The 13,847-nt window shown below is 55.2% G+C and overlaps 1 protein-coding gene across 2 annotated transcripts in view; it reads right to left on the minus strand.

Moving 5' to 3' along the window:
- Positions 1 to 304: 304 nt before the first annotated feature.
- The window catches only part of SCNN1B (sodium channel epithelial 1 subunit beta), a 31,628-nt gene continuing 18,085 nt past the window's right edge, over positions 305 to 13,847 (minus strand). The window contains exons 4-12 of one of the 2 annotated variants that reach the window (XM_065891844.1): positions 9,111 to 9,214; positions 7,138 to 7,301; positions 6,718 to 6,825; positions 4,179 to 4,296; positions 3,012 to 3,087; positions 2,859 to 2,916; positions 2,106 to 2,167; positions 923 to 998; positions 305 to 685 (exon numbers count right to left, since the gene is read on the minus strand). In XM_065891844.1, the coding sequence (XP_065747916.1) occupies positions 305 to 685; positions 923 to 998; positions 2,106 to 2,167; positions 2,859 to 2,916; positions 3,012 to 3,087; positions 4,179 to 4,296; positions 6,718 to 6,825; positions 7,138 to 7,301; positions 9,111 to 9,214 (1,147 nt within the window). The remainder of the gene's footprint in view (positions 686 to 922; positions 999 to 2,105; positions 2,168 to 2,858; positions 2,917 to 3,011; positions 3,088 to 4,178; positions 4,297 to 6,717; positions 6,826 to 7,137; positions 7,302 to 9,110; positions 9,215 to 13,847) is intronic. The other variant, XM_065891845.1, reaches the window with a different exon arrangement.

Raw genomic sequence — 13,847 nt, forward strand, 5'->3', positions numbered from 1 at the left:
TGGGAGGGAGGTGGCCTGCCTCCAGGGGAGGAGCCTGCCCGGGGGCATCCCAGGCCAAGGATTGGGTCAGGTTGGAGGGTGCGGGCAGGAACACAATTCCCACATCCGTACCAGCACCGTTACTCCACGGAGCCCTCGGCCTGGGACTGGCCAGGAGCTGCTGGCTCTCTGTAGCAGGACCTGGACTCTGGCCTTGGCCCCCTCCCATCCCGGGCCTGTGGAGAGGGCATCATAAAATGCGGCCTTGGGCGACGGTCTCCACTGCTCAGGTCCGAATTCCTGGGCTGCCCGGGATGGGCAGGGTCTAGATGGCATCGCCCTCGTTGTCAGACTCGGTGACGTCCAGTGGCTGCAGACGCAAGGAGTCGTAGTTGGGGGGTGGGGTGCCTGGGATGGGCGGGGTCTGCTCATGGGGGTGGGGCCCAGCATCGGGGCCGTGTGGGGCCGTGTCAGGCTGGAAGCCAAAGTTGGTGTGGGCCTCCACCAGCTCAGCCACGGTGGGCGGCGGGCCATCGTAGCAGGCTTGGGCCCGCCTCCGCCGCAGGCTCTTGGCGAGGGCCACCAGCTTGATGATGGTGATCCACAGGAAGTCGATGATGATCTCCGCGAACTCGATGAGGCACAGCACCGAGCCCCCCATCCAGAAGCCAAACTGTCCTCCCAGATTTGAGAGCAGCCAGACGATCTGTGGGGAGCAGGGGACTGAGGGCCCGGCCGGGGAAGGGGGGCTGGTCGGGCCACAGATTCCTGCCTCAAGCCCAGCCTCACGGGTTCCTGTGAGGTGGGTTGTTGGCCAGAAAGGGGGAAAGGGTGACCGTCTCAGCGCAGGGAAGTAATCTGACACTGCTTAAGGGACCGTCCTCTGGGTACCAGGTGGAGGGACTGCAGGCGGGGCCGAGGTGCCAGGAGCCCCCAGACTCACGTTATTTGCTGCTGACTCCTCAATGGTGCGATAGTTGTATTCTTGGAAGTAGATGTTGAGCTTGATAACTCCCTTCCTGCAGGAGGCAGCAAAGGGAGCTGGTGCCCTCTCCCCAAGACAGACAGACAGACACACACACACACACACACACATACACATGCACGCACGAAAGGCAGCAAGGCCCTCCTCTGGCTCGAGCTTCTCACCTGCCACTCCCAGGAGTGGTGAGGTCCAAACAAGAGCCAGGAAGGGCCCCTCCAGGCCTTGGGGCCACAAAAGGCAGCACTGCCCAGCACCCATCCTGTGTGCCCCTTTCTGAACCAGCTCTCCAGAGGACCCTGGGGCCTGAGACAGTCCTGAGGATCAGCTCCGGGCTCCCCTCTCCCACTCACAGCCCATGGACAGTAGGCTTGACATAGAGTCCTGAGCCTTGGCTCTCTGTCAGGGGACCCGAGATGGTCCTCAGAAAGGCGATGCTCTCTCACACCTCCAGGCTTCTGCCGGGACATTGCTGCCTCTTCTTATTTGTCTGAGTATTTACTACTCCTCCTTGGAGGATCGGCTCAAGTGTCATCTCCCTATATAGACCTCCCTTATCTCTCAGGAAGAAGGAACCTCCTTCCCTGCTGGGATCCCGCAGGAAGGGTCCTGGGCAGACTCCCATCATCATAAGCCCTGTTCGCATATCTCTGTCCTCTAGACTCGAACTTCCTGATAGACTGAATCTTCTGTCTTTCTTGTGCTCAATGCATGTTTGAGTTGAATGGATGGAAAAATGGTTGAATGGATGGAGGGAGGGTGGGTGGATGGATGAGTGGAAGAATGGAAGGATGGACAATGGAGGGGTGGATGGATGGATGGATGTGTGAGTGGAGAGATGGGTGGGTAGAAGACTGGAAGGATGGATGATGGATAGATGGGTGGATGGGTACAAGGATGAAAGGACTGGAGGGGTGGATGGCTGGATGGCCAGGTGACAGATGGAAGAACAGGCTCTCCTTTAGGAAGCGGTAGGCTCTGAGCCCCCCTGGCTGGCCTCTCTCAGTGCTCCTCTAGGCTTGCTTCTGAATCTGATCAGTGTGAGAAGGTGACTGAGTAGCGGCTCTATGCCCAAGCCCCTCCCCTGAGGCTCTGGTTCCTCCTCTCTTCTGCCTTCCCTGGCCCATCCAGACTCTGAGCTCACCTGTTCAAGGTGATATTGGGGCTCTGGTCCCGCTCCTCTGACAACACATGGAAAATCCAGTCCTGGAACCCAAAAAGGCAGCTGAAAACAATGGTGCCCTGCAGCATCCCCTCCCAATCATGGGCCGTGCTACCTGTGGAGGCAGACCACAGCCCTGTATCTTCTTGAAGCCCCTGGGGGACCATGTGTTGGCCCAGGGAGAAAGGGGAGGGTGACAGCACACGCCGTGGCTGCCGTTCTGAGGAGAATGCACTCGGCTCTCTAGGCTCTCCCCCATAGGCCCGGCCTCCCTGTGCCAGCTCTTTCCCACCTCTGACCCTTGTACCTGCCGTTCCCTCTGCCCAGATCCTCCCCAGACCTGCCCAGCCTGGCTCAGCCCCATCCTCCAGTTTTAACTCAAATGTCACCTTTTTAGGGAGGTCTTCCCTGACTACCCTAAGGCCTCTTTTCCCCCAGTTACCCTTTCATCATCTGGTCTACCCTACACAGCCATTTGAAATGATCTTATTTCTGTATATTGTCTGTCTCTCCAGGTAGAAAGTACGCTCCATAAGGGCAAAGGACTGTGTGTCCTGCTTACTGCTGTGTCCCCAGCACGGTGCTTGGGGGACATGGGTGGAAGTAAGCAGGGTGGGAGGGGAAGGAGGGAGGAACCCCCCTCTGTAAAGTTCCAAACAGCCTGCAGACCTCTGCCCCGACCTGCTTCCCGCCCAAAGATGGGCAGCCAGGAGCTTGGCCGCGCCCCTGACTCACCTCAGAGGACTCAGAAGGCCAGACGGCCATGGAGATGGTCATCTTGTACTGCGTGTCACTGGAAGAGAGGAGGCAGCCTGTCACTGTCCCCGCCGCTGCCCCACCATCCACAGCCCGCCCCGCCGCCCACACGAGCCTCCGGGCAGGACTCACTTGCAGGACTCCTTACAGACATCGATGCAGGTCTCCCTCTGCGCCAGGCTCATGCGCAGGGCCGAGTAGCAATAGGCTGAGTGGTAGGGGGTGGGGAGAGCGACTCTGAGCGGGGTTTTGTGCTTTGAGCCTCAGGCTGCCCTCTGCCCTCCTGGCCCTGGGCCACCTAAGGCCTGTGCTTAGGTTGAGTGGGGGGAGTTACCTCAATCCGAACCCCCCTGGTCATGGAGAATCACCTACATCCACCCCCAACCCGCCCCGTCGCCAGCCATTTCACCCCAGCCTGGCCTGGGGGATCCTCTCCCCAGACATCCCAGCCCCAGCTCAGCATCAGAGCAGCTTTCCCTCCACCTGTCACCCGATCCTGGCCGGTGGGCCGGGGTGATGGGGTCATGTGGGAGCGATGGGTGGCTGGAAGCGGTAAAGTTTTCCCCTCTTGTCCACACATTTTGTTAGTTTTAAGAGGTGGTAGGGGGCTTCCCTGGTGGTCCAGTGGTAAAGAATCCGCCTTCCAATGCAGGGGATGCGGGTTCGATTACTGGTCAGGGAACTAAGATCCTACCTGCCACAGGGCAACTAAGCCCGCGGGCCACAGCTACTGAGCCCGTGCGCCTCAACTAGAGAGCCCGTGTGCCGCAAACTACAGAGCCCATGCGTTCTGGAGCCCACGTGCCACAACTAGAGAAGAGAAAACCCGCATGCCACAGCTAGAGAGAAGCCTGCGCGACGCAACAAAGAGCCCGTGCACTGCAACGAAAAATCCCACACGCCTCAATGAAGATCCCGTGTGCCGCAACTAAGACCCGATGCAGCCAAAAAGTAAAATAAATAAATAAAAGGTTAAAAGAAAAAGAGGTGGTGGGATGCTCTTTGCTGCTGACAACATCCATCGGTGTTCGGACTCCAAGCCTGGATCCCAGCTCAGTGTGAGCCCAGCAGGGGCTCCTCCGCCTGTGGCTTCAGGTCTCAAGGACAAATTCTCTCCCGAACATACGTGTTTCAAGTGTACAGTTAGTGGAGTCGAAGAGTAGGGGGAGCGGCGAGAGGGGCTGTGGTCTGAGAGGACGGGGACGGAGGGCTTGGAGCTCCGACCTCCCTTGTGGTCAGGGCCTTCGGGGGCAGTGGCCCAGCTGGCGGGTGGCCGGTCCCCCGGGGCTGCCCACTCACCCCAGTCTGGGAATTCCTGGTTGTTGCAGTATTTCTCTCCGCGGGGCAGCGGGTACAGGTAGTGGCCACAGCTGCAGTTACGGATCATGTGGTCTTGGAAGCAAGAGCGAATACAGGCCTGGGGGTGAAGGAGGTACAGAGAGAATGCAGACTTGACGGTGATGTCCCCGTCCCAGCCCCGGGGGAAGGGGGCCCGGAGAGCTTGCTGCCCAGGCCACGGGGGCTGGGGTCGGGGGGCGGGGCCCCTCCTGCGCAGAAGCAGTGGCCGAGCCTCCTCCAAGTTGGGGCGTGGTGGTCCTCCTCTGTCCCTGGCCCCCGTAGAGGGGCTCGGGCCAGACGCCAGCTCTCTGAGGATGGCCCCTGCCACCTTTCAGAGTTGGGGCCCCACGGATGACATGGGGAGGGGTGGCTTGTTCCAGCACTAAAGCTGACTCTGAGGACTTCCCTGGCGGTCCAGCGGTTAGGACTCTGCGCTTCCACTGCAGGGGGCACGGGTTTGATCCCTGGTCAGCAAACTAAGATCTGCACGTGGCCAAAAAAAAAAAAAAAGCTAACTCTTAGATAGCGCTTGTCACAAGGCTGCCAGCAGCTTTCCGAGTCCTTTACGTGGAAGGACCCAGAAGGGAAGACAGGCAGGCTTGCCCTGTGCTCCTTCTTCCTGGAGAGAAACACTCAGGGAAGGCGAGAAGTGTGCTGTGATTGCTCAGAGTGGAGGGAAGAGGAAGTGACCTTGTACAGAATGTCCCCTGTTTGGGGATGGGGGAGGGGGAGAGCGGACTCAGCCCTCGCCTCCCCCCGCCCCGGCCCCGGGCTGGTTGAGATGAATCTACTCATACTGGGTTTTCAGGTCATTCCACTCAGAGACGAGCTATGTGTCCCGGGGCCAGCCCTTAGCCTCCGAGCCTCAGTTTACTCCTGTCGCTCCCGTCTGCTCAGGCGGGGAGGTCGGCTTGCCATGGGGCGCTCAGCGAACGGAAGCAGCCATTCCTCACGTCTCTTGCTGCCCAGGTTCCCAAGCGCTGCCTCTGGAGGACCCCCTGTTCCCACCCCGGCCAAGGAGCCCACAGCTTCTCTTCAGCTCTCCTGCCTGCTGCTCCCCAGGCCAACCCATCCTCTCCTCTGTCCTCCCTGGCAAACCTGTGGGCTCCCTGCAGGAGGAAGTGGCCGGGGGGAGGGGGGAGGTGGCAGATGAAATGGCACAGCCGGGAGGAGCGGGTCTGGGGCAAGGTCAGGGGCAGTGGGGTCAGAAGGGAGCCCTGACTTGGCCAAGTGTCTCCCACTCGCCCAGACCTCACTGTCTCACCTGGAAGGAGGGAGTCCTCTCCAGGGCCCAGCTGAGGCTGGGCTAGGGCGGGGGCCTGGGCGGGCCGAGCACCTGACCAGGGCCTGGGGCTTTGCCAAGGTCTCCGGCCAGAGTGGTGACTGCACTGGACTGGACGAAGCAAGAACTGAGGTTTTTCTAGAATGAGGCCTCCAGGGCTGGGGCCTGATGCCTCTGGCCTCCCCCTCCGTGCTCCCCACCTCCCTGTGCTGTCTTGTCTGTCCATCTGTCCTCCCTCCAGAGGCTTGGAAGGTTCCCTGAGCTCTCCTTCGCAGGCAGAAGCCCCTCTAGACAGAAGCGTCAGAGTGTGGGCTGCCTGGGGTCAGCTGGATGGAGTGGGCGGGCAGGCGGGCATGGGGGAGAGTGGAGTCCCCTGACTAAGGCAAATGGGAAGACCACACCTTGCTTGGGGCTCTCAGACACGGAGCCAGGCACTGCTCTGCCATGGCCCTTGTTATGCCTCAGTTTCCTTATCCACCAAGGAATACTGGGCTGGGAGAAAAAGTGTCAGCAAGTGGTCACTTTTGCAAAGACTCAGTGTGTCCTCTCCACTGGGGCCAGGTCTGAGGCCAGGCCTCCTGGGCTGACCTTGGAGATCAGCATAAGGGGGAAGCCCCCAGCTGCAGCAAGGGGGATTGAGGCCAGATACAAAGAGGGACTTCTCAGGTACATCAATAAGGCATTTGGACTGGGGTTCTGTAAACCCCAATTTCTTCATTCCTAATAATAGTATCTACATCTTAGGGTTGTTGTGAGGGTTAAATGATTTAATGTCTATATGTGAAGCACGTGGAACAGTGCCTGCCTAGCACAGAAGCCTGCTGTTATTAGTATATTAATACTTATAATAAATGGCATATATAATAAATGCTATTAATAGCATAATACGTTAACAATAATTAGTAATTATTGTTAGTATATAATTGCCCGTAGGGGTATTGAAAGGATTAAATGATGTTGTAATTCACGTAAACCCTTAACATACACAAGGCTTCTTCTTGGGAGACCCCAGAGCGAGACCCCAAGGGCACACCTACAAAGCAGGGTGGAGAAGCGGCCAGCCCTGGGCCCCGGTGGGAACCAGGACAGGGCACCCTCTGGTCCCAAAGATCCAGCAGAGTCAGCCTTGCTGGGATTAGCTTTCCCAGAGACCTCAGGCCTCAGGCTAGGTAGATGTGGATGGGGCCCCAGCGTCACGAGGCTGCACCATCTTCCCACCTGGATGGAGTAGGTCGTGTTGTAGTCGCTGTAGAGGTTTCGGATGGGGACGTCGGAGCCGTTCACGGTGCACTGGCTGTAAGGCTCGCCCTTGCGCTCCAGCTTGTCCTGTGTGAGAAGATTTTTGTGGAGGGGCCCCTGGTCACCCCTAGGAAGCCCCCTCTGTTCCTCCCTCCCATCTAGCATGCAGGTCTAGGGGATGCTGAGAGGGGATAGAGGGCTGATGTCCCAGCAGGTGCCAGTGCTTGGGGGGCACTCATCTTCCCCCAGAGTGTGGCCGCCCGGTGTGGTTCTAGCCAGAAGGCGAGGCAGGAGTGGATGGTGAGGAGATCCAGGGCTTGGGGAGGCCTGGATCTCTGGCTCTCAGGCCCTGGGAGGTGGGCGCTGGGCAGGTGGGGTGCCCTTGGGCTGCAGCCATACCACCAGCACCCCGATGGAAGTCTCCATCCCCGACATGGCGAAGATGCCCTCTTCTTTGATGAAGGGGTACGACATCTGCTCGTGAAGCATCAGCCGGGCACCGGCCGTGGACGTGAGGAAGGGCACGTAGTCTTCCTGGCCCACGTCCAGGATCAACTTCAGGCCTGAGGGGAAGATGGGGCCGAGGGCTGCCTGAGCTCGCTCCCCAAGGCCGAAGGGACACCCACCACCCACTGGTCCAAGTCCCCTCCAGCCAAGGGTCTGTGCAGGAAGCTGGCTCCACTTTACGAAAATCCAGACTTCTTGCCTTCTCTAAGGCCCCCATTCGAGTCCAAGCCACCATGGTCTCCTCTCTGGGCTCCTTTTGCCCCCTATACCACCCGCCATGATCTCTCTTCCACAGGGCAGGTAGACCTAGGGCCACAGCACAGGCAGTCCTACCTCCAATCACACAGGTCCTCACGCTCTCCACTCACTTCCCTTGGCTGCCGTGATGCTTCCTGCTGCTGGGACTTCGTAACGCTCTCCCTTCTCTCTGGAATGCTGTCTCCAGCCTCACCTTTCACCTAGAAACTCTTGCTCTTCCTTCAGATCTCAGCCCAAGTGTCACTTCCTTCAGAAGCCTTCCCTGACTACCTAGACTGGGTCTCAGGATCTCTGCGATATGCTCTCCTAGCCCTGGAACTTTCCTTCCAAGCACCTCTCTCACTCTTGAGATTCTTCTTTTATTATCTGTCTTCCTGCCCCACTCCACTGTTCCCTTCTTGAAGGGAGAGACCAGACCCATCATTTTATGCACCATGGGACCGGGCTAGGTGGTTAGGACAAGAAGGCTAGCATTTATTGAGCACTTGCTACATGCTGAGTGCTGGGCTAAGGGCTTTATTTACATGATCCCACTGGTGCTTTCAAGGGGCGTATGAGTTAGGTACAATTATCGTCCCCATTTTACAGATGAGGAAACTGAGGCTCATAGAGGAGAAGGGATGTTGTCATAGGTCACTCAGTGAGGAAGTGGAGGGTTGCTGGGCTTCTAAACAGGCAGCCAGGCTCCTTGATCTTAATCATCTTCTCGTATAGACTTGAGTTGACCAGCACCTCTGTGATACCCAATGTCTTCAGGGGCACAGGGGTGGTGAAGGGTGGGCAGCCCACCCACACCCCTATTGACCAGCAGCCCTGACAGTTGCTGAATGACACCTGCTCTTTGATGGCTGGGGAGGGCAGAACCTGAGCGGGGAGGAAGGATTTGCTCCCCAAGGCCTGGTGCACATGCTGAGTCCACCAGCCTTTCTCCCAAAATGAGCAGCCTCTGCTATCAACCACTTCTTCTTCCTCCCTTCTGTTCACTACTTCACCTGCTCTCTGTCTCTCAAGAACTGCACAGAAACAAGGCTGAGAGTAAGGGCTCTGCCCCAGGGTAACTATGTGAGCGTGGGCAAATTATTTACAACTTCTCAGAATATCTGCATTTATCGAGCATTTGCTACTTGCCAGGCTTAGAGACAAGGCTGCTTGCTCTGTGCTCAGAGGTCTACCTGCCTTAGGCCAGGATGATTCGATGAGTTCTATACCATATATATGCTCTGCTCTGTTCGATATGGGGAAACAAGGGCTTCGAGAAGTTAAGTCTCAGCTCAGCATCACCCGGGGATAAATGGTGGAGCTGGGATTCCACCCAGTCACAGAAGCCTGTGCTCTCGACCACTAAGCTTCCTGCTACCTCGCTTTCCTCATCAGCAAAATGGGCACACCAGTCGCTACCCCAGGGATTTACGAGCGTTGGGTGGGGGGACGGCTGAGAAGGCACCTGGCCTAGCCCCCGTGCACACAGTAGAGGCTGCCCCTTCACGTGCCGGCCTCCCTCTAACCTCGGTCCTGCCCCTCAATGGCCGATGGTAATTTGGTCTTTCAGCCCACATGATAGGATTTAAATCCTCATGGCCCTGGCTCCAGGACAAACCAACACTTACCAAACTCAGCTCCCGGGTTGGCTGAAGGGAGGGCCTTCTCCTTCATGCCCCAGTTGAAGATGTAACAGTTGCCATAATCAGGGTGGAAGATGCGTGTGAAGTTCCTGAAAGAAACACCATCAGCTAGAGAGCAGGGCCCACCCCACCCCAGCTGATGCCTCCCCTTTCCAGGGCTCGGGTAGATTACTGCTCAGAGAGGCTTAGGAAGGGAGAGGTGAGCAACAGGTCATTCTGTCCCTTTACCTGCACCCATGCACCCACCAGAGAGGAGATTCCTGGACTCCCTTGGGAAAGAAGGGTGAGGAAGGGTGGGACTAGGCTCTCTGGCTTAGCCATGAGTGATGAAAAAGAAGATTATTTGATGTTTTCATCTGTCTCATCTACACGGTCTTGTAAGTCATATGGTCATTTAAACGGTGGCCCCCAAAAAGAGATGTCCACGTCCTAACACCAGGGACCTGGGAGTGTGATCTTATTTGGAGAAGGGGTTTTTGCGGACATAATTCAGGATCTTGAGATGAGATCAGCCTCTTTTATCCATGCGGGCCCTAAATCCAACCATGAGTGTCCTTAAAGAGACAGAAGAGGAGACACAGATACAGAGGAGAAGGCCATGTGAAGACGGAGGCAGAGATTGGAGTTACACAGACAGAAGGCAAGGAACACCTGGGCCCACCAGACGCTAGAAGGGGCAAGAAAGGATTCTCCCCTGCAGCCTCTGGAGAGAGCCTGGTCCTGCTGACACCGGGACTGCCCGCTTCTAGCCTCCTCTGTGAAAGAATAAATTTCCGTTGTTTTAAACCACCCAGTTTGTGGTCATTTGTTACAGCGGCCACAGGAAACTAATACAGATCATAAGAGTGAGAGGGCGGCTCCAGGCAGTGTTTGCTGCAAGGAGCTGGCAGAATGCAGACAGGTGGGCTTGTCGGGGAACCTCAGGAGCTCAGGTAAAGAGGAAAGTAGACGGAGATGGAGGGCTGTGAATCAGGAGAGGGTGCAAGCAGAGGCCAGGAAAGAGAGAACTTCACAACGAGGTGTGAAGAGCCCCATCTAGGATCCTATCTTATGTCATGAGAATGTCTCCTAAGGAAATAATTCAGCAACAACACAAAATGTTTGCATAAAGATGCTCACGGAAGAAGCAACAGTATAATGTAGTTTCAGATAATTTGGTTACTGTTTTTTGATATGGAACTTTTCAAACATAAAAAGTTGAGAGAATGAAGCCCACCACCAGCTTCAACAATCCCCTACGGGACTTCCCTGGTGGCACAGTGGTTAAGAATCCACCTGTCAATGCAGGGGACACGGGTTCGAGCCCTGGTCTGGGAAGAGCCCACATGCCGCAGAGCAACTAAGCCTGTGCGCCACAACTACTGAGCCTGCGCTCTATGAGACCACAAGCCACAACTACTGAGCCCACGTGCCACAACTACTGAAGCCCGTGCACCTAGAGCCCGTGCTCCGCAACAAGAGAAGCCGCCGCAATGAGAAGCCAGCTCGCCGCAACTAGAGAAAGCCCACACGCAGCAACGAAGACCCAACACAGGCAAAAAAAAAAAAAAAAAAAAAATCCCCTACGGCCAGTCATGTTTCATCTCTACCTGCCCCCACTCTCCCTCCCATATTTTTGAAGAAAATCTCAGACATCATAGTTTTATTTGTTAACATTTCTATGTGTATCTCTACAAGAACTCTTAAAAACCCATGCTAAACATAACTAACAAAAATTCCTTAATATTATTAAACATTCAATTTATATTGTCTCACAGAGGTCAATTCTGGTTTTACAATTTATTTGTTTAAACTGGGATCCAAATGACGTTGACATGTGATTGGTTGATATGCCTTTGAAATCCCTTAATCTATGGCTCCCTTCATCTGACTTTTTTTTTTGTCCTTGTAAAATAGCTGTTAAGAGTTCTGGTTTCATCCAGCTAATAACTGAAGAGGGAGTGATACAATTAGAGGATCATCATTTTGCACCCCCGATTTTGGGGATTTGGGGCAATGTGCACCAGTAGTGACCAATGCTGTGTGTCCTGATACAAGAGCACAGGCTGTCCAGGAAGTGGCCTTGCCAATAAACAAAACAACAGCAAAACCCAGCCTTGAACAGGATCGAGCATCTGTCTCTACCGTTTATAGCAAATCCTGGAGACAGAGGAACAAGTTCAAAGACACTACAAAAAGTCAGTATGCAAAATCCAGACTCCAGTTTCTTCAACAAAGAAATTGTGAGAGAGGGTAAGGGAGGTAACCTATAGATTAAAATAAACTACAAAGACTTGGTTACAATCACAACCTGTGGACTTTAATTGGATCCTGATTCAAACAAGTAAACAAAAAAGTATGACATTGACGAGTGTGAACACGACTGGATAGTTGATGGTATTGAGGTATCACTGTACATCTCTTTTTCAGGTAGGATAATGGTATCGTGCTTCTGTTAAAAAAAGTCTTTCTCTTTTAAGATACATTCTGAACACTATATAGATGAAAGAATATTATGTCTGGGATTTGCTTTAAAAACAGCACAGGACAGGATGTGAATCACGCTTGTTGGTTCCGGGTGGGTAGGTCCATGTGAGTTCATCACACCCTGTTCTATCTATGTGTATGTTCTCAAGTCTTCATAGGAAATAGCATTTAAAATGTCCTTGTGTTGGGCTTCCCTGGTGGCGCAGTGGTTGAGAGTCTGCCTGCCGATGCAGGGGACGCGGGTTCGTGCCCCGGTCTGGGAAGATCCCACGTGCCGCGGAGCGGCTGGGCCTGCGAGCCATGGCCGCTGAGCCTGCGCGTCTGGAGCCTGTGCTCTGCAACGGGAGACGCCGCAACAGTGGGAGGCCCGCGTACCGCAAAAAAAAATAATAATAATAAAATAAAATATCCTTGGATGTTTTTATACTGTTTTTGTTATTTTATTAAAAAACAGAAAGGAATGGGGCTCAGTGCATCAAATACTGCAGAAATATCACCTGAAATGCAGTACTTTCTAAGCTTTCTGTCCCGCAACTTTTACTGAGCGAATTTCAGGGGCCAGGCCCGTGCTGAAGATTTCTAATTCTCAAAATAACCCCATGAGGTCAGCTGCTCTTTGTCCCTGTGTTCAGATTAGGAAACCACTTCCTCTATCTTTTGTCTCACCGTCTGTGCCAGCAGAATGAGGCGGGTCCAGGGCAGGCAGTGAAATCCAATCTGGGAGCTGACCCTGCCTGACACATGTGAGCTGCCTCCTCAACCTCTGAGCTTTGGTGTCCTCCATGGTGAAAGGGAAATCAGGAAGAAAGTGCATTTCTTCACCCAACATTTACTGAGGAGCGCACTACGCTGGGGACACTGAGGCTGGCAAGACAGCCCTACCCTCGAAGCTCACAGCGTGGGGGACACTACGGAGCAGCGCCATGGCAATCCTCTCTTTCCAAAGTGCGTCTCTGGCCTAGCTGCCTCCCTCCACCTCCAAGGCTCCCAGCCTGGTCCAGGCCGCCGGCGTCTCCTGCCCCAGTTCCTGCTGGAGCCTCTGCCTCCCCCGTCCTGCTCCCTCAGTCTTCCTCCTGCACAGTGGTCAGGGTGAGTGTTCAAGTTGTGAATCAGCCCACGGCACGCCCCTGCTAGAACCTTCCAGAAGCTCCTTGCTGCTCACAGAATAAAATGCAAACGCCCTACTGGGCTTTCTCCCCGCGTTGTTCATTATACTCCAGAGACACTCCAAGATGTTTCCAAATTCAAGGCCCGCTGCTCCTTGGGCCTGGGATATTCTCTGAGCAGCAATTTCATCGCTCGGAGCCGTCCCCTGACCTCCCTACGCAGAGTCACTTCCCAGTTACTTGACCATTTCCACCTGCTTATTCCCCTGCGGGCATGCATCAGAAGCTGAACTCATCTCCTTTAACTGCTTGTTTATCAGCTGCCTCTTGCTTTAGACCATAATCCCAGGGAGGGCAGCTGTCTGTTTGCAGGGAGAAAGAAGTTAAAGGCTAGGAGCTCAGGCCCGGGAGCCAAGCCTGCCCGAATTTGAATTCTGGCTCTGCCACTTACTAGCTGGTGAGCCTGGGGGGAGTCACTTCACCTCTCCGTGTCTCGTTTCCCCACCTGTAACACTGGGGTAACAACAGCGCCCACCCAAAGGGACTGACGTGAGGGTTGGAAGCCAAGCACACTGAAATACTGAACAAATTCACCCCTCATCCTCAGAGCCTGGCACTCGGTAGACACTCAGTAAATATTTGTTGGATAAATTATAGTATGTGGTAAGAGTATCAACAGAGATAAGCCTGGAAGAGTGGGCGTCGGGGTAGGGAGTAGGTCAGGGAAGGTTTCGTGGAGGAGGTGAGGCCTGAGCTGAGACTTTAAGGGTGAGTAAGAGGTAGCCGAGCCTGGCGGGTGGGGAGGAGAAAGGGCAGCCCAGGCAGGGGGCACGACACACGCAAAGTCCCAGAGGGAAGAAACAGCTTTGGGCAGGCACTACAGAGTCTCTGTCCCGTGTGGGATCAGGGCTGTGGCCACAGGGAAGGAACGGAGCAGGGCAAGCCAGCTGCAGCCAGGCCCTGTTCTGGAAGGAGAGGCCCCACCCCAGGGGTGTGGGGATACGGTGTGCCCAAGGAGCTGTCCTGGACATCTACAGCTCAGGAGCGGGAGGTGGCTCCGGGCACGGCCAGATCCCCTCCTGTCCCGGGTTGCACTCTCAGCCTTGCCAACTATTTGCTTGTTGATAATGTTCTTTACCTGGAGAGGCTG

This window comes from Phocoena phocoena, chromosome 15 (genome assembly GCF_963924675.1).
Source record: "Phocoena phocoena chromosome 15, mPhoPho1.1, whole genome shotgun sequence".
Classification (NCBI taxonomy): Eukaryota; Metazoa; Chordata; class Mammalia; order Artiodactyla; family Phocoenidae; genus Phocoena; species Phocoena phocoena.